At 32.1% G+C, this 20,994-nt stretch overlaps 2 protein-coding genes across 2 annotated transcripts; one reads left to right on the forward strand and one right to left on the reverse strand.

Annotated features, from left to right (window-relative positions):
* Window positions 1-5,059: 5,059 nt before the first annotated feature.
* Window positions 5,060-6,130, reverse strand: ND-SGDH (NADH dehydrogenase (ubiquinone) SGDH subunit). Its single transcript, XM_003694731.4, has 3 exons — window positions 5,941-6,130; window positions 5,465-5,676; window positions 5,060-5,394 (listed from the first exon to the last, which is right to left on the reverse strand). The coding sequence occupies exons 1-3, from the start codon at window positions 6,053-6,055 to the stop codon at window positions 5,146-5,148; spliced, it is 576 nt and encodes a 191-aa protein (XP_003694779.2). The 5' UTR covers window positions 6,056-6,130; the 3' UTR covers window positions 5,060-5,145.
* Window positions 6,131-8,274: 2,144 nt separating this feature from the next.
* Window positions 8,275-19,983, forward strand: LOC100872460 (facilitated trehalose transporter Tret1). Its single transcript, XM_031917258.2, has 9 exons — window positions 8,275-8,673; window positions 11,052-11,231; window positions 15,907-16,036; window positions 16,128-16,263; window positions 16,353-16,809; window positions 16,936-17,185; window positions 17,274-17,480; window positions 17,557-17,749; window positions 17,824-19,983. Exons 2-9 carry the CDS (start codon window positions 11,212-11,214, stop codon window positions 18,066-18,068), a joined length of 1,638 nt encoding a protein of 545 aa, XP_031773118.1. The 5' UTR covers window positions 8,275-8,673; window positions 11,052-11,211; the 3' UTR covers window positions 18,069-19,983.
* Window positions 19,984-20,994: the final 1,011 nt, after the last annotated feature.

The following is a 20,994-nucleotide window of genomic DNA, read 5'->3' on the forward strand; positions in this document are numbered from 1 at the left end:
AAAAAAGATCGTTGAATAGGGAAAACAATTTTTGCCTCGGACGAGAGAAGAAGATATCATCGATAGATTGGGAGACACAGTTTGACACACGACGAAGGGAAGGGAAGGATCGAGGAAGAAATCGAGAGAGTCGAACAGAAAGAAAGAAACGATATAGTACACGTAATATCGATAAGAAAACGATAGATCGTATCGCGTAGGTGGTAGGTAGAAAAATTCTGTCCAAGACAATTGATCATCGAATTGCAATTTTACGAGCGACGGATTCAGTATCGTGTGCGACTAAAATAATTATATTCAATTATCCTTACTGTGCGCCGAGAGAATTTAATCGATAACAATTTAATCACAAATGTTTCTCTCTCTCTCTCTCTTTTTCCTCTCTAACACGAGAGTCTCTAACACACGCGCGCGCCAAATTGCAAATTTCACGGTTTAAAGCGTTCTCCTGTTAGTTTAGATTAATCGATACGCGTATGATGGCTTTTAAGATAAGCACATTTCTGCATTCGATAGACAATACAACGAAGCGAGTTTTAAACGAGAGTATCGAAACGATAATTAATAATATTTGGAATGGAATTTTGCGGTCGTGAAACGTGGTAAAACATGGTTAATCGTGGTGAATTCTATCGTCGTTCGATGGAATAATATATGAGAATAAAGCGAGGATCGATAGATGTTGACGCTTTCGATTTTTCTTCTTACATTAATAATTTTAACGTATCGCCACCGTTGCCGTCGTTTGCGAAAATTACGCTCGCATAAGCGGAACCTTGAGACGAGACAAGGTGTGCTGTAACATCTTTTGATTCCTGCTCACGGAACAATCGGATAATCAGTATTTGCTGCAAATCTGTCCGGTTTCTGGGGAGAGGGAAGGGACAACGCGTTCAGCAACGCGTCACTTTAATCCGCCATTTAATTTTTCCCGTCTCGAAATTCGCGACGCCGACGTTAAGAAAGCGGATCGAAACTCGAGAGACGGAAAGGAACGTCGCGCCTTTTTCTTTCATTCCGTATTTTTTCCTTTTCTTTTTTTTTTTTTTAACCGGCTCGATATAAAACTTGAGGAAGGATAAAATTTAATTTGGTAAACAGTAACAATTTTCTCACGCGATGAAATGTTACGCGGTCTTATCAAAACAACGATTAATTCGATAATTATTGGCTGGGGAATAAAAAGAATGTATTAAAGAAAAAAGAAGAAGAAGAAGAAGAAGAAGAAAAGAGGGATTTCTGGAAAACGGACAATGTATTAAGCTTTTATGATTCGGTCATCATTATGCAGTGTTCTCATGCAACAATGATAGGCGCGATGTAACTAATAATAATAAATGAAACGTAATCGCGTATAATAAGTTTTATATATTTTAATGGAAAAAAAAAAACAATTTCCGTTCGTTTCATAAACGCATAACGATCGTGTACTTACTTGCCGTTTCAATAAAAGTTATCTCTCTAAAAAAAATTAGAAGCTCTCGAATCTCACTTTATCAAAATTTCGAATCGAAGCAATTCTAATTAATCGTAGTTGGTGATAATTTGTTGATACACTTTTCTTTTTTAATGGGAAAAAATTAATTAACAAGTAAATGATTCGACATCGATACTCGTCCTTTCATATCAGAAAATTAAATGTTGTAATCGACAAATTTCGATGATAAATCGCACCGATTATAAAGACTAACAAACGAATTATTATTATTGGGATCTCGAAGGTTTGGCAAATTTTTCACGAAGATTCCACTTTTTCTTTTTTCTTAACGTGATAATTCATCTGAAACGAGATTATCAAATTATACTTTAATAATTAATATTGTCGTCGAAACTGTGATCCTTGTAACTGTGATTATAATTTAATTTCCCTTCCTATCAATCGAATAACGTACTTCGATTGGTTTATCGATCTACATCGATCCACGCGATTCTTTCATCGGAGAAATACGCAATTTATCTCATTATATTCACAATTGACGAATTACTTTTTTCGCGTTCGCGAGAGAAGTTAAACGAATTCTGAAAGGAGAGGATTTACTGAAAGCATTAGATTTGTTGCGACCATTCAAGATAGACGCTTTCTAAGTCAATGGAGGGGAATGAAACTTTCTCTTAAAGTCATCAAAGTATATTTAATAAAATTATTGCTCATTGTTAAAACATCAAATTCTTCGTCAAGTGTTTCTAAATAATGGAACGAATGGCTAATTTAAATACTTGTTAAAAATAAACAAGCATGAATTGAATTCAACGGTTAATACGCATTATATAAGGAATTTGATTTTAATATTTTAATATGAAAATATTCCGTTAAATATTCATTAGTATTCTAGATTAGATATATTCATCTTCGAAGGAATATATTATCGACACGGCCATTATGATACCGTAAAAGTAAAAATATAAAGAAAAAAGTGAATATATGATAAATAGGATAAAAGAAGAAGAAGAAATTTCAAAAATCAAACGATAAATCTATCAAAAATTTAAGAACGGCAGTTGACTTCTTTTAATAAGTTATTATGTATAAGCAATGCAATTATCAGTGGACGATAATATCACAAATCTTAAAAGATTTACGGTGTCTTGGAACACATGTGGTATTGCATCATATATAATTGTGCTGTTATTCACTGTGAATCGATCGAAAAAGACGGGGATTAAAGCGAAGCAATATTTTTTTTTTTTTTCTTGTATTCCGACAAATAATGGCCAAAAATTATTTTAGGCTTTTAATATTTTTTTGCTCGTAAGAAAGTGTAAAAAGTGTACAATATTAATTATCATTTATCATCAGATCAGATGAGAATAAGATCGGGGTAATTTAAAATACATATCTCGTCCCAATCTAATTCTGACATATATATATATATATATATATATTTCACGGAAATTTTGATGCAATTTTGTTAAAAAATTAATCAATAAGAATGAGATTGTGCAGGTCAGAATCGAGAGACGACGATGATAGAATTATCATTATCGGAGGCAATCAGTGTCGCATGAGTTGCGGGTAATTGACACGGTGGAGAGAAAAAAAAAAAACTCAGAGGCATAATTGAAGATCGATCCGTGTGAGGAAGTAGCGACGGGACTGGTAGAAATCGCGTGTGCAAAAAAATCTTCCGCAATGTATCTTCCTTCATCGCATTCGTAGAGAACGCCGAAGCATTATGCAAGATATCACGATCCAACCTTGGCAATGACCACTAACCACGAGTTGCGTTGGTATCGGCGTATGTCGGTTGTGTCATTAACTTGCCATTACAATAGTCATATAGTCGCTCGTTTGTGACAATCTATCCATATTGGATATTACGGTTTTTAGTTGAAAAAAAATGATCCCTAAAAAAAAAAACAATCTGTAATCAGTGTTTTAAAATTTTTCAATAATGTCAAAAATGTGACGCAAATTTATTTCATTTGCATGAAATATGGATCAATTAGAGAGTATTTATAAATATAAGAGAAATGATATCATAATTTCAATGTATTGACGATCTTTATAATATGAATGATCATATTATAAATGCAGAAGGTTGTACTTCAAAAATCGAAACTTTTTATGGTATATAAAAATTATCTTCGTTTTAAAATGCTACGTTATAATTTTTTATCGCGATAATTTCATAACACCTGATCACATGTTTGATCAGATTTACTGAAAAAAATAAATAAGCAACGATATAATTTTTCGAATAAACATCGAACAAATTGAAAAATTCATACCATTAATTAGGTTATTATCTCTTACAAGTAAATTCAATTAAAACATTATGAAAATTGAAGAGAAAAAAATGAAATGTCTGCAATTTATGTTAGCAATTTCGACGCTACAACTTTTTTGTTTAAAGAAAATAGAATAACGATTAATATTGGAAAAATAAAATAAAAGTACTTTTCTGCTATGATCTCTAATAATATATGTACGAATAGAATAAAAAATATTTAATAGATGTTTCGTTACCATTAAACGATAAGATTTGTAATTTTTTTTATAAACTTATTGGTTTTTTAAAAACAAATCCTTAAAATATATATTTTTTTAAACTTTTATAACGATCGTTTCAATTCATTTTTCTTCCGTCTCTTATTATTTATTACTTTCCAATAAATTTTGAAACTTCTAGTAAAAAATTTAACTTTTAATTCAAAATTTGAACGCTAGCGGGCAGATAATGACGAATGTTTATGGAGATATCTACTTTATCTTGAGCAAAAAAAAAAAAAAAAGAAAAAACAAACAAAAAATATAATATATTATGTTTTAATATACAGATTTTAAAAGGAACGAAAACGCTAAATTCGCAAGAATAGCAAAAATTGAAAAAAAATAATTGAAAATTAAAAAATCTTCAAAATGTGAAAAGATTACGTAAAAAGATTATAGATTAAATTATAAAATTAAAAAGAAATAAAAAATAATATATACAAATATCGAAACATGATATATTTGCTATAAAAAGTCATCTGTTAAAAATATATAATTTATCGTTCGTAGATAATGATATAGTAACAGTTTCTTATCCATCTATAATGCTATATTAAAGCTCAATAGGCAAAATCAAATACATCCGATCCTATCACTAATGATTCTAAACAAATATTTTAAAATATGTAAATATTAAAATTTTTAATGTTATTAATATCTTATTGTTATATAATTTATATTTACGTAATATTTATATACAATTTATTAATTTTAGAATTTTATTAATCTGTTACAATTTATTACAATATTTAGAATAAATTTATGATTTAGAATAAATCATATGGCAGCGAGAATGTTAATATAATTAATAAATTTTTATTGATTATTATTGATTATTAATTAAATTATTGATTATTATTGATTAATAACGAATAATGATGAATCAGTAATATTAAAAGTTCCTGAAAGTTATTCTAAAAACTTTGATTATAAAATTATGATAATAAAAAATCATATTAATTGTTGAATAGAATAAATGACATCTTGTTTATGATAAAATCACAAAATGCCATACATTATTCTTAGAAAGTTAATGAACTAAATTACTTAAAAATTAAATATAAATTATTTTATTTTACTTTACTTTATTTCCTATGTTAAATTTACTTTATATTTAAATACATATAATTTATTTTATATATCATTCAACTACATTAGAATCCAATTACATTAGGATCACGTTCATCAATCTTTTTCCTTAGATTTATTATCTGTGATGCTGAACCTTGTCTATACGACCAATATTTATAATCATTATGTTTCATTTCTAACTCCCGTATTTGTTTTTCTAACTTAAATAATAATCTCTTGTTGTTAGCTACTGTTAATTTATGAAGAAGTTTTTCATATTCCATTTGTTCGTTTGGAAAAAAGTATTTGGATAAGAATCTTGAAATAGGATGCTGTAAAATTATTACACGCATGAATTTTTTACCTAATAGACATTTAGAATGTTCGTATATAGAATCTTACACTATAATATTCCCATTGTTTTGGACTATATCCGTCTGGGATTGGTTCTAATTGAGCAGGACCTATAAAAACATTGGTAAAAAAGATAATTAAACCAGCAGGTATAGCACCTACAAAGAAATAAAAATGCATCCAATCTTTAGTTTTGTGCCATTGCCAACGACTTGGAGTTATATTCATAGTTCGATGTTCTGACATCCATCTTAACGCCCCTAAAAATCATAAAATTAAATGTATAATATATTCCTTTACAAAAATATAAAATTTATAAATATATAAATGTAAATAAAAATAATTTCACTGTAGTAGTTTTAATATTTAAAAAAAAAAACCATTTAAAAACATTACTATTAAAAAAAATCATAAACGAACGAATTGATATAATTTATATATTGTACGAAAATTTATTGCATAACAAAACACTATCACTTTTGATCTATTGCATATACGAAATAAAACACAATCATCTTTATCACCTTGATTTTGAAATGTGTAATTATTATTGTTTTTTTGTATTAATTTATTTAATAATCCATTTATATGAAAGATTTTTTGATTTCTCGCAAACAAGAGCCTACTCAAGACGACCATTTTGGCTAGAACTACAGTATAGAACAAAATACTTATGAATCTCTTTACTAACTTATCGACAGTACCCTACCATTCGTAAACCGCGAAAATTTAAATTGCACATTGACTAAGAATCTACTTTATCAACGTTAAAATTGCTTAAACGTTATCATAATTACGCAAACAAACTTGATTGACAACTTTTATTATAAATGTTTTTATTTTAATATATTAAATTATATTTAATATTTTGTATTATTATTTTTTTTTAAAAATTGAATTCGAAAAATAAACTAAACTAGTTTTGAAATATAAACTAACTAATAAAAAATAAAAAGTTCAATCTTTTTATGGTATAAGAAATATAAGAAAAATCTACATTTAAATTATATAATTGCAACTGCAAATAGAAAAAATTCGCAATGAAGTTTTCATGATGCCATAAAAATATATATATAAATATATATAAAAAATATAAACTACGTTTAATATCAATGAAGTTGGGTTAAGTGAGTAATTGAACTCGAGAAATGATTCTAAATTACAAACACTCGCGAATCATTGTTGATCGTGTTCGAAAACGAAAACTGAGTAGAAAATAAAATGATAATTAATCTGGAAAAATCAGAAAGTGGAAAAATCAAAATTTTATTACAAATTTAATACATTCTTCTTCATGTTATGTATATAACAATACGATATAAACATATAATCTCTTAATATAATTATATCAATTATTAATATTAATATATTAATGTCAATAAACATTTAGAAGAAATATTTAGTCGGTATATTCATCGTTTGCAAAGAACAAATATTAAAACACGCTTCGAACAATTTGATCGTTTATGCAGAGCTGAGTGAGTAATTTGTGCATGATAGCCGTTCGAATAAATGATATCGATTCAAGTGAAATTAATACTGGCGTTGTGTTGCTGAAGATTTTCACATTGGACGCGTCGTACGTGATACATAACAACACTAGTATTAACTGGCGTTATAGAATCGATCGGTAGTAAGAAACATAAAGAAACATTAAGAACGTTGTAACAATGATAAGTATTTGCTACTTTGTCGGAAAGATAACAAGGGTATGTTATAACAATGACTCGACTAAACACGCGTAAATTATATGATACATAACGTAGATTGGGATACATGATATTTATATCCTTTAACGAACCTATTATTGTCTAATAAAATATTATCTAATTATTCACTCAAACATGTTATGACTTATAATTGATAACTTTTCAACACGTACAATTCTTCTTTTTATCTTTTTTTATGATTCTATTAGATATCTATCTAAAAAAACAACATGTTTAGTATTTTTTTTTCTTTTTTTTTTTTTTCTTTTCTTTCGATTAAGACTCGAGTATATATTGCAATCAATCTCGCGCAATAACATAAGGAAAGTTGCGACGTATTAATTCGTGAAAGTCGCAACGATTAGATATAATTTAATGAGAAAAAAATTCAATAAAATTATTATTATTCTTAACTGTTATTTCCCATTTTTGGATGTTTACATCGTACGTACGTACACGTACAGATTTCATCAAGAAGGCGGCCCTGAAGAAATGGGTTAAAGACCGCGAGCCTTTCCCAATATAATTTTACATGTGTTCTTTCGAGACACTCGGTCGCTTCGCGAATTTCCCCTTCTATCAAGCTTCGCAAAGATAAACCTATGAAAAATTTATGTATACGGTGCACCATACAACCAGCAAATCTCTCTCTCTCTCTCTCTTTCTCTCTCCTTGTCCACGTGATTCGCACGTCTTTCCACTCATTATTGTTTTCGTAATACATGCCGCTGTACACGTGAACTACTGTACTGTATATTCATACATCGGATATTTGGTGAGTTGGATCGGATTTTTCGAAATAATAAATTTCTCTTCGAGATAAAAAAGAAAGAGAGAAATTAATCCAATTAATAAATTAATAAATAAATTCATTCGAAAAAATATTTTCGAAATTGATTTCACTTCATAAAGATTATTTATATAAATTTCATTCTGCAAAATAATAATATATAATTCTGATCTGGATGAGAACAGTTCTATTCTCGAAGTTGTAACGCGAGGTTCGAACGAAAGGTTTCCTCCATTAGAATCACGCCATGAGCCTCGGTATTGCCCATCGACCGAACGTTTCGAGTGTGAATAGGTCATCGTCCAACAATATATGTATACTTCGTATCATACTGTCATATTGTGTGTGCCGAGCATTTAACAGACGGTGCTGTGCTTTCTAGACGCGTTAGCAACCCTTAAATTGTTCGCTTTGTCACCAGCAATATACCGACACAGAAAACAGACAACGTCGAGAAGATACGATCGACCGACCCGCAAGGCAAGCGTGCCCAGCCTTTAGTCGCGTACCGGCCACCGCGCACTGCACGTCGCGAGGTGTTTGTATCCGGAGGACGAGACTTCTGCTTCGTTCCACTGACAGAAAGGGGGAGAGAGAAAGAGAGAGAGAAATTAACCTAACAAACGAAAGAAACAAAGAAAGAGGCGTTCTCGTTCGAGTTCTTTCAAAATTTTAATTCAATTTTCGTCCATCTGGTTAATTTATCGAGACCTCGGAATCGAATTTAAAACAGAGGAAGAAAAAGTTGAAAGTCAAAGGTGAGTAATAATTAATATACTGTTTAACGTACATGTAAATTTGCTATTATATTTACGCCAGAGATGTTTTATCGAGTTGTGCTTGAACGTGCAGAACGTACACGGCAAAAATGAGGATGATAGGAAATTTTTCTCGAGTTATAATGTTATTTAGAAATATTCGGTGTATGTAATAAATGACAGAGAGGGACAAAGGTACAAAGAGTGCAGTCGTTGACTTTTCTTTGATCGATCCTTCCGTTCTCGTGGTCTTGCGAATAGGATTGACCGAAAGGCAGTCGGGGCTCTTTGGTTCGAGTACGGGTCGAAGAAATCGACCAAGAGCTGAAACTCGCCTATTACGAGTCCCCTCGTTGAAAGTCAGACACGGCAAATCCGTGTTTTTAACCAAGCGAAGAACCGCTTTCGAGAACAATCTTTGTTCTTAAGGTTCAAGGAAGTTCACGTTACTCTGTACGTTATGAACATTGCACACACGTGAACACGATCGATCAACGTTTCAAAAATAGACACCATGTGACAGTGACTTATTTCGATACTACGGGTAAGATATACAAGGCTCTAAATAATTAGTGAAGCTTTGTTTCTCGAAGAAATATATTCTTTATTATATTGATCATACGAGAAATTTTCTATGCAAGTTTCGATTCGAATTTTCGTCGAAAATAACATTTGTCGTTAAATCAGCTCGAATCGTCCCAAATATACGGAACGATCTCCCCTTTGAATCGTGCCAGGATCCTTTGTTTTGTTTCTGCTTTGAATATTTTTTTCTAAGCATACATATACGAGTTTACGAGCTAACGACGTTATCATAATGGTTATAAACGTAAACGTGTTTCGATATCGACAAATGATTTAAACGTGTAAATGACGTAATTTTTATTATATCGCATTTATAAATCGTGCGTTTGACGCTTAACGTAACGCGTATCCAATTTTATTTTTCGATCTTTGATCTGACCCGGTGCACGTTTCAAACCGAATCATCGTCGTTTCACATTTGAATGAATAGCAACCGAATAATCGGTGGGAATTGTTCAGAATTCATATTTAAAACGACCGAAGGAAATTTACTTTTGTATTGATTGTAAAAAAAAAAAAAAAAGAAAAAAAAAATACGACGGAAAGGTAAAAATAATTGCTATAATATATGTTTTATCACGTTTTTAGAAGATAAATTTTCACGTAACAGTCTCAGACGTGGATTATCTTATTTCGTTTACTCGATGTATCATCTGATCGATGATTAAGATAGATAAAAAGTTTCGTAAAATTAATCTATTTTAATGTATTATTTGACTTAGGATCGACAATTAATCTTTGATAATTGTTGTAAGGATCGCAAACATCGATTACCCATTAAATGATTAAATAAAACACTTAATTCTTCTCAAAGATAATGGATTTGATAAGTATTCGTCAATTTCCAGTTGCGTATGCCCTTGCACGACAAATAATTATCGACATATTTATCCTTAATTGTAAATCACGTGACGGGCTTCGGCACGTGAATCTCTTATGCAATCCCTATGCTTAAACTCTAAACTATCTCGATCGTGATTCAGTATCGAACGATTTCAAGAATCGTGTCGTGCTTGTTAACTCCTGATCTCGTTGCAATTTTTTTCGCTCGAGGAAGAATACGTTTCAGCGATTAGAGAGGCTAAAAAACAATTTCGAAAACAACTGATTCCCCCTTCCCTCGTTTTACTCGAGAGGAATTCTACAGCTGCGTGCCGTAGAACGATTTAATCGGGATTTTTCTTGAGTCGAGTTGTTTATTATCGTTCAAGGGTTGGTCGTCGAACGTGATAATTTCTTTTCTAGTATCCAACAAGCTTCGTTTTTCAATCGTCCAATATCTCTCGTCTATTGTTCGTTTCGTAGAAAAATATTGCAAAAATAATCGTTGATCTAATGGTGAACGTCACGATGTATGCTCGAGGAACTTTCGCGAAGTTTATTTTCCTCAGGGCGGTGCATATGTACGTATATATATGGTGTATGTGTACGTGTATATATGTGTGTGTGTGTGTGTGTATGTGTACGTGTATATATGTGTGTGTGTATGTATATGTTCTATTTTATGTTTCTACGAAAGAAGGTGAAAAGTATCTTGCGTTCGACATAGAAAGTCAATATTTTGCTGCGAGCGCAGATGTGAAATTATCGCGTAGTTGTGTTAGAGTAGTTTTATGATCTCCTTCGAGATATTGGTTCGTGCCCACGATATGCGCATTGTGTTGGAGAATTATGCAAGCGAACCACGTCTTCCATGTGACGTTCGATTATCGTGATCCTTTCGTGCAACGGGGAATGTATATACGGATAGATTATAAAATTATATTTGACGTTTTGCATCTTTTCTTTTTCAGAGTAACGTAAAATGGTGACCAAGCACGAGATCCTCGCTTCGAGTTGACGAGGGTTTCTTTTAGAAAAGATCAAATTGACCGAAGCGTTTAATTAAAGAAAAGAGGGAGGAATAGCTGAATATACGTTGTATCGCTGGAACGAGAGGCATAAAAACCAGCTATGGATCCTTACTCGTTAAGGTTAGTCTTAAGAAAATATGTTGCTTCGAAACAATTTACAGAGATAAATTGGATGCAAAGGGGAAAAGAAATCGGTTGATTAATATAATAATGGCGGACATACAGCCTTTGTAATGAACGTCTGAATAAGAAATGATGTCATTCGATTTCTTAATTATCTAGAGTTGTATGCACGATTAATTTAACATTGTATCCATAACCAATGAAAGGGAATTAAATTATTCTCCTTTTTCGTAGCAGATGGTATTTATAAAATACCATCGATTCTCACATCCATCCATCCATCCATCCATCCATCCATCGCAGGTACGATCCTCTGAACTGGTTTTCGAAACATGGTTCACAAAGATTTTTTCCTTTTTCCTTTGTCATCATCGTCTCTCTAATCCCTTTCTATTCTATGAACAGGGTCCTACATCGAAGAATCCTAGTGGACAAAGCAAATCCCGCTTTTCCTTCCCCCTTCTTACCTTCGAGAGCATCCTGGCCCGCTTTCCATTCCAGAGGGTAGAAACCATTTTATTCGTTTCACCCTCATTTGTAAAATTTCTCAAGTTTAACTGTTGTTTATCAACCTGCTGCTTATCAATTACTTAACAGCATAAATTATATTAATATATAAAGATGTCGATAATTAATAACTTTAAGCAGTTACTTATTTTTTTTTCTTTTTTCTTTTTCTTTATCAAACTTAAGTAACTTGAGCTTGCAACGAACTGGCATGCTATTGTTCCGTGAAAAGAGGTTCTCAAAACTATTTGCTTAGTTGACTGTGTACACTGATTGGTTTCTGTTTCATAACAGCTAGTAAGGATAATCGAGAATTCAGAGGATGACGACATCTCGTATCGAAACTACTTGTTGTATGTTACTTACATTACGTGTATCTGTGATTCCTCGATTGTCCTCGAACAAGCCGAGAACCTAATCGAATCTGTTTTCGTTGTACGTTCACGTATAACAATGATCGGATGTAAGCGAATTTTGGAAAGCGTCCTTCGGGATCTTCACGGATTCTTCGTCCATGATCGATGATCGATCGTGTGTTCCATTAACGAGTAGCTGCGAAAAAAACGAACATTTTCATCGACGATCAAAGATCAATTTTTCTTTTTTTTTTTTTTTTTTCAACGCGACATCAAACGAAAACACGTGACTCGTTCGAAGGAATAACAGGAAGATTCATATTCCGGAGAACCAGTTTTGCCAGTATAAATTGTCGATGCTTCTTTGTCTTCGAGACGAAACGAGAGAAGGAAAAGTTTTTCGATTCTTCTTTCCTGTTTTCCTCTTTTTCGACAGATTGAAGAGAAAAATTATCCACGATGATTAAAGCGGAAAACGAAATTCTTCGAAAAGAAAAGAAAGGAAAAGAAGAAGAGGAAGAAGAAGAAAAAGTCTCCACTGATCGCGTTAAAAAAGAAAATCGTGAAAATTAATAACGTAATCAATTCACGAATCGACTTGTTTTTCGCAGTTTCAATTTTGGAAATTAAACTTTGATCTAATATTGTCATACGTTTCCCGCTAATATGCTTAATTTGTGTAAACCATCTCTTATATAAACGGTATATATAGCGAGACTTGTAAACAGAGAGAATGAACGAGGAGTTAATATTTAAAAGCCAAACAGGACTACTAAGGTCTCCTAAATGAAATTACCACGAAATTATATTAATGAAATGATAATTTGTCGCTTAATCGACGTTTTTCTTCTTCTTCTTCTTCTTCTTCTTCTTCCCCTCTCTGGTTTAATTAAAATCAATATATCGTTGAAATTGTGGGAGAATCGAGTTGAGGCAAGTTGCATTCTTTCGCTACAATGTAGGAAATACATGTATACCGGTAGGTGTTCTACTTCCACATCCATTTACAATCCGCTGTTGAATAGGTCAATTACTGTTACCGTGATATGTACTAGGTTGAAATGAAACAAGGCACGAGGATCGATTGGCGACTTCGTGATCGCCATAGCCGGCTGATCATGAGCGTAAACGTGATCGTTACAAACATTGAAATTTTTGCATTGTTATTTCCAAACGTGTTTTTTTATCTTATCATTTGCAGCCAAACGACACGTCGAACGTTACGTCACGCAATGAACACACATGCACGCACGCATATATATATATATATATATTGTATATATATAAAACATTCAAATTAATTTTTTTTTCCTAACGAAATGATGATAATCGATCGATAATCGATTTAACAATAAGATCTTGATAAGTTCTGAACGTAAGTTTTTTTTTTTTTTTTCCTATAATAAAATCATTCTTTTAATCGTCAAAGTAAAAAAAAAAAAAAAAAAAAAAAAAAAATGTGAAAAAAAGAACTCGCTATCTCTACCTAACAGGAAGCTAGGGTTAAAATAATATAGGATGACATCATTTGATAATCTCTCGTATGATAAAGAGTATTACTTTAGTACTTACATCTCGATACAATTTTTATTTTTCTTTTTTTTTTCTTTTCATTTCGATAATAAATTACATAAATGGGATAAAACGGAGCAAAACATCTATATCTACAACGTCATAATGAAACTCACTACTTAATGAGACCCTGGATCAACCAGGGTGTGGCTCTCCGCAAATTCGCCTGATATTCCTTATAAGCGAGCACGATCATATTTGCCGCTTCTCCGTTTTACATTTCAAAAGAGTAAGGCTAAGGCTAAAGATGTCAGCGCTTAAAACACATATATATATGTGTGTATATATACATATATATATATATACATATATCTATATAATATTAGCTCCTTCTATTCTTAGGAAAGCTGTTTAATATTATTGGAACGAGTTTTTTTTTTTCAGTCAAGTGTCAACTAGTGCAACTGAGAGAAAAGAAATTTCGATGTATATAGTCGCGTGAAAGTTTATAAAGCATATATATATATATATATACGTACATATATATAGCAAAGATATAATAATTAAATAAATTATGATATTGAATATTTACGGAGGGATCGTTTCTTGTCTAAATATTTAACACACTCGACGATAATATCATAATTAGTCTTTGTCGTGTTTGCTTATGCACGATTCTCCCAGTATATACTCGCAGTACGTAGCCGCTTCATTGATAATTCATGCAATTGTCTTATTGATTTCTACTGTTCGACCGTTGTTTTGTATCGTATACTGTTTGCTTGCGCGAAAGAAATTATCAAACATGATATTCCACATGATACAATTGCCATTTCAAACACTCGCTCGAGTCAGCGATAATTTAATCTTGACAAATTATTATTAGAGTGTTGGTAAGTGATGTGCACGAGACTCTAAAGAATCCGTACCTCGACGATTACCTTGACTGAAGAAGAAATACATATATGCGCACAGGCGAGGGACGGCAGGCTGTGCAGCTTTAAGATTACTCTTTTGAAATCGTTTTCTTCATTCGAGAACAAATCGATACGCGAGAATCGCCTCTCCCGGATGAGAAACGCGTTACAAATTTATTCGTATTTCGGAACTCTACAATTATTCCGATTATATATACGCGCTATACATATATATATAAAATATATACATAAAATGTATATATATATATATATATATATATGCAGAAAGAAACGATGACGATGTCGAGGCAATTTTCATTGAATATATAATTTTATCTAGAGAAAAAAATTATATAATTGTGACCTATGCAATTTTTTTCACACTTAGCAACAAACATTAGACTTTATAACAGATTTTTATAGCGAGTAATAAATAAGGATTAAATTAGAATGCTTGGGTCTATTATAAGGTTTGTACAACTATATCGCGAATTATTAACATTTCCACGCGGTGTATCTGAATTCATCGGCGAGTAAAAATCCTCGAGTAACCGCGTGTTAATTCTTCAAGCACTTAATTAAACCGAGTTAAGGTCCAACAGCTTGGTGATATATAACGCGTTTCTAGCTACTGTTACACAACCACGTACTGTTTTCGTACGCGGGAGCGATCTGGATGTCATTGCTCTTGCCTGGAAACCAAGTTATATATATATATGTATATATGTGTGTTTGTATCGTTGTTGAAGAATCCTCTTTATCCAAAGGCGGTTTAGTAATCATACGATACATTGTCTATAACGCATCTGTCGTATTTAAATCGATGCCCGACGCAGGTTTTTCAATGTGTTCTCGGTCATCGATCGATTTAAGTTGGATCAACTTGTCGCAATAAATCGCCAGCTGTTATAAATCTATTCGCAATTACTAACGCAGACATAAACATCGTGCGTGGATGATAAAAACCGATTCGCATGATGTCACTGTTACGAAAGAAATGGATACATGCTAGTACTGTGGAAATTATATATATATATATAGTTTTGAAATTGTCGACACTCGGGAAAATATTAGTTAGGAAGGAACATTAATCAACTCTGTAACCAGATAGAGTTATAATATTAAGAAACGAAAACATTATGTCGTGTTAAGTGAGTCATTGCTCGCGGCCGTATTATATATTCCACGATCTAGCCTTGAAGTTAATAAAAAAAAATTCAAAAGCGTTTATAAAGCGTTTATAAATCATATCGCCGGGAAAACAAATACATATTCCTCGTTTAACATCCTTTATCGGATGTGTTTTGTCGTCTTTGATATTTTAATTATCGTACGAAGAGAAGAATAGAAGTGTTGTTTATACAGCTTTTCGTGTTTCAGTGTTGAACGCGAGGCGTCGAAGAATATCGAGGAAAATGAAAGAGAATGCTTCAAAGATGCGATCGTGTCGAGCAGAAGTCTCAACAAAGGCTTTGTCGAGCCTACCAACATTAAAAATGCCATACCCGAGGTATAACATCATCGAAGGAATATATCCTTCGATGGAAAAAAAGAAAAAATAAAAGAAACGAACAGACACCTAATCGAATCTATCTCCCTAGATCGCTTCCTGTATCATTGCCGCGTCTTTCCACATATCGGTAGGATTAGCCATGGCATATTCGGCTATACTGATTCCTCATCTCGAGGATCAAGATGCGGAATTGCATGCCACCCAAGAGCAGACTTCCTGGATCGGTAAATAACGAATAGAATTATTCGATTAAAAATTTACGGAATCTTGTGTAAAATAATAAGAATTGAACGCGAGAATAATTGGTTTTCAGCCAGCGTGGTGGTTGTTTGCACACCTTTGGGCGCCGTGCTAGGTGGATTTTTAATGGAGACAGTGGGAAGGTTGCGGACCCTTCAATACGGAGCCATACCTTTCGTAGCAAGCTGGATTCTTATAGCACTCTCGACCAATATCCCGATGGTTTTGGTTGGCCGATTGTTAGCCGGGTTGGCCACGGCTATGGCAACGTCACCGGCGATCGTTTACATCACCGAAGTCGCGCGTCCGGAGCTCAGAGGCTCGATGATATCTTTCGGCCCAACTTTGGCCTCGTTTGGCATGGTGCTCTCCTACTTAAAAGGTGCATATATTGACTGGAGAATTGTGGCCTGGCTCAGCATCGTTTATGCGGTTGTGCCAGTTATTTTGGTGCAATTCTTCGTCCCGGAATCGCCTGTGTGGCTCGTTTCAAAAGGACGGCTAGACGATGCGAAGAAATCTCTGGAATGGTGAGGAAAAACGTTTTAAAAATAAATAGCAACAAGCTATAAGTAACGAGTTATAAGAATGAAATAAGAATTTTTATATATATATATATATATATTATTTTAAATGATCTTTTATTGGAATTGTAGGTTGTACAAGCGTGAGGAGAAGCAAGGAAAAGTGTCTGCCGCGGAAGCGCAATTTATCACAATCTTAAAGGAAAACGAGATTAAATTAAGCGAGCAAAGAAAAAGCAAACATGGCGGTATCTCTACCAAGCTGAGAGGATTTTTGAAACCAACAGGATGGAAACCTATGATGATACTTTTCCTATTCTTCTCCTTTCAACAGTTTTCTGGCATCTATATTACTCTTTTCTACGCTGTTACGTGGTTCCAAGTAAATAACAATTGTCCTCGATTTTCTACCCAACTATTGTAAATCACTGATTACACGTTTGATGATTACCATAATTACTGTCATTCAGGAAGTTGGTTCCGGTGTGGATGCATATATAGCCTCGATTCTAGTCGGTGTAACTCGTTTTCTATGCTCGATGGTGAATACCTGGTTGCTGAGACGATATAAGAGGCGGCTTCTATGTATAATTTCATCCTTGGGAATGACTCTTTGTATGGGTGTTTCTGGTTACTTCACTTATCTTATCAAGAATGGCGATCGTTCTGGAAACTGGGTATAAAAATCAAATTATTATTATATTTATTATATTGAAAGAAAAATTAAATAAAAGATCATTTTCATGTTTTTAGGTTCCTGTTTTATGCCTGTTACTTTATGTCTGCACGTCTATGGTCGGTATGCTTACTATTCCATGGACTATGACGGCCGAATTGTTCCCGACCGAAATCCGAGGAATCGCCCATTCCATTAGTTATTCCATAGCCAATTTACTCATGTTTTCTGCTCTGCAGAGTTACAGAAGTTTACAAGATTTTCTGGGTGGTATGTGTACAATATTTTACGAATGCCACGCGTATCTCCTTCATCGATTTTTATACATTTTTGTACAATCGCAGGATCTCATGCCGTGCAATGGTTTTTTGCTGGCGTTTCGTTAGCGGCCGTCGTTTTCGTATGGTTGTTACTTCCAGAGACTCATGGTAAAAAACTCTCCGAGATCGAGGAGTATTTCCAAAATCATTTCCTAGCTGTTGGAGCTGAAGCGAAGACAAAGAAACGACGAAGACAAAGAAGAGCGCAACGAAACGCCAAATCATCCGCCACGCAACCATTGAATCCTAAAACTATACAAAACGTGTAAATTTTTCTTCCATGAGGCTGGAATCGTAAGATACAAAGAATTCCTAGCCAGAGCATACGTATAACGTACGTATACTCTATACATGACACACAAATTACCTTTTAGTTCAAAGTTGTTACCCCTGTAAAAGATAAAATACGCGCCCAAATTTTTATAAATTATATTGATTTACTTTAATATTGTTAAGATTGTTAGCATTTCGAAAAGTTAAAAACAAGAGGAAGGAAGAGGAAAGTATGTGTGAAAGAGAACGAAAGAAAGAAGAAAGAGAGAGAAAGAGAAAGAGAGAAAGGAGTGTTACGATTACGAAACTGTGTAGTTTCATACTTAAATAACTTGCTTTCACTTAAATAATCGCAAGAAAAGAAAAAAAAAAAAAAAAAAGAAAGAAAAAAAAGGAAAAAATTGAGGATTCTCAATAGGTAATTCTCGTTGATTATATATATTATATATTACAAAATCAGACTTCGTTTATTACTAATTTTGGAGGAAAATTTTAAAAACAAATATTCAAAGAATGATACAAGCAAAATGAATTCGCAGATCTCTGCAATCGTTGAATTACATTTGTTTTGTGATATAACCTCGAGATCAAATGCTTGCATCGTGTAAATTAGTATATATATATATATATAAATGCGTATACAGCAGGAAAGATATAATTAATAATACGCACGGCACGCAATGTGATGTTGCCAAGAAAACTAGATGGAAATTTGTACCAAAAGTTAGCAAACGATTTTAGGCGAGATACGAAACAGTATTATACGTTGATCTTCCATACAGCCTTCCATATAAAATGTATATGGATGACTGTAGAAGAAGACGATAAAAAGATTTTTGTCCGAGAACAAATACTGAGTATGTGCCTAAGATAACCTTTTTTGTAAATTGTCTCGCGAAACATCTATATACGTTTGCCGTTTTCAGGCAGGCATAGCATTCCTTTTGGAAATCAATTGTTAACAACTATGCTGTGATTAAATAATATTTACAAAGAAAATTCATATAACGTGAAGTGCAGTATTCCGTTCTGCCTGCGAAGCGTATCATTTAAAAAGCGAATAGTATCAAAAGCGCAGGCGCTGCGTAAATCACTAACGCCATCTATCGATTCGTTCAAATTTATGGATTTTTTAGTGACACCCATCGTCTATCTATTACTTAAACTTAGATAGATCTAATATTACGATCGTCACTTTTTGTACGACTTTTTTGTCACGTTTAATGTTTATGCTGATATATACATCATTTTTTATGATATTTTTATACTGAATCGTGTTTTCTTCTAATGATCTAAAACAAATTGTGAACCAAACGTATAAATGTACTTTTTACAAGTTCATTGACGCCGTCGTACTTTTATTAAATGTGATAATCGTAATCAGTGGACCAGATCGAACGTCCAATGTATCTTAAAATGCCGAATAGATGCTCGATAAGAATTATTCGAAATCGATCAAATTGGTCAATTGATTGATTTTTTATCATCGAAATTCAGCTTGTCCATTCTTAGAAAAAAAAAATTACTACAAATTGTTAAAGATATAACCAAATTCTCGATGAAAGTTGTCGTTATAAGAAGGGAAGATAAGCTATTAATCTCATATTAAAAAACACGTATATTGTGCGTTACTTTCATTTAGAAAAAATTTTGAAATATTATATATGTATCGAGATTGGTTCGACAAGTGCCTTTCTTTTTTGTCGATTTTTTTTGTAATATAGGTATGCGTGAATATGCGAACAGAGTAGAGTTTAAGCGAATGTACTTTGTATCGTATTATATAGTATGCTTGTATTCTTCGGTTATACATATATGTGTACATACATATATACTTACATCTATATGTACCATTATAAAATTTCGTAGAATCGTTTCTAATAAAATCATATTTTTGGAAACCACAAAAAATTGTAAATTCAGTTAAAAATATCCATTCATAATAAAACGGAAACAATTGATTATACATTCGAATGAAAATTATAACTTGTCAATTTAGATATGAACTTTAGATAGAACATCGAACGTCAAAAAATTTTATATTATTTTAAAATTTGCTGCGCTATTATAATAATTATTATTTTGCAGATAATTTTTTAAGTATTTTTTTATACATTAAAAATTACATCGCAAATAAATAAGATGTAATAGTGAAATTTCAATAATTATAAATTCTGAACGTTGATCGATCGACGTGAAAATATTTCTACTGATTCGATAAAATTATAATAAAAATTAATATTATGATAAATAAGTTTATTCTATTTATAAAAAATATTAAAGATATATGATTTGTTGAAATAATTTTTAAACAATAAAAAAAAATACAACTAAAAAAAATTTTAAAATGACGTGTAGAAAAATAAATATAAAAATATAGATGATCACGTGATTTGGGGCAGTTTAAATGGATATAAATTCAAATCGTTTGAAAGTATACGACAATTGGCTTTATTTTTGACGCGAATTCGTCAATTAAGGAATAAAAATTAAATACGAGTTTGAATTACATGTGTTTCATAAATGTACGCATACGTATATATGATATAAGATCGACATTTAATAATAAAATATAGTCAGACAAAATATCGCAACAGAATAATGAAGTTGTTTATTTATGATTTTTTGCTGCAGTATCGCATATTAATTCTGTCAATCTTGATTTTATCCTATGTATCGAATGTTATCGAATGACTGATATTTTTTTACAATCGACTAGTGCGTCTTGACAAATCGAAATTTTCCTAATTTGAAGATATTTTGAAAAAAGATAAAAGTACAAAATAGTTAAACTACAAAGTTAATATATGATATAATATAATAATATTTTCAAATTTCATTTATTGACAGACACATGAAGCAATCGACTATTCTTTTCGCATATAAAATATAGTCTCTACTACTAATAAGATTAGCATATTA

This window comes from Apis florea, unplaced genomic scaffold (assembly GCF_048593485.1).
Source record: "Apis florea isolate Af1SG1 unplaced genomic scaffold, ASM4859348v1 contig_3081_pilon, whole genome shotgun sequence".
NCBI classification, from domain to species: domain Eukaryota; kingdom Metazoa; phylum Arthropoda; class Insecta; order Hymenoptera; family Apidae; genus Apis; species Apis florea.

Excerpts from the sequence above, each read along its gene's own strand:
- LOC100872460 (XM_031917258.2), top strand. The coding sequence starts at position 11,212 with ATGGATCCTTACTCGTTAAG. Across the intron at positions 16,037-16,127 it reads TTAAAAATGCCATACCCGAG|ATCGCTTCCTGTATCATTGC; the intron begins GTATAACATCAT and ends CTATCTCCCTAG. Across the intron at positions 17,481-17,556 it reads GCGATCGTTCTGGAAACTGG|GTTCCTGTTTTATGCCTGTT; the intron begins GTATAAAAATCA and ends TCATGTTTTTAG.
- ND-SGDH (XM_003694731.4), bottom strand. The coding sequence starts at position 6,055 with ATGGTCGTCTTGAGTAGGCTCTTGTTTGCGAGAAATCAAAAAATCTTT. Across the intron at positions 5,677-5,940 it reads TTACACATTTCAAAATCAAG|GGGCGTTAAGATGGATGTCA; the intron begins GTGATAAAGATG and ends TATGATTTTTAG. Across the intron at positions 5,395-5,464 it reads AACAATGGGAATATTATAGT|CATCCTATTTCAAGATTCTT; the intron begins GTAAGATTCTAT and ends ATAATTTTACAG.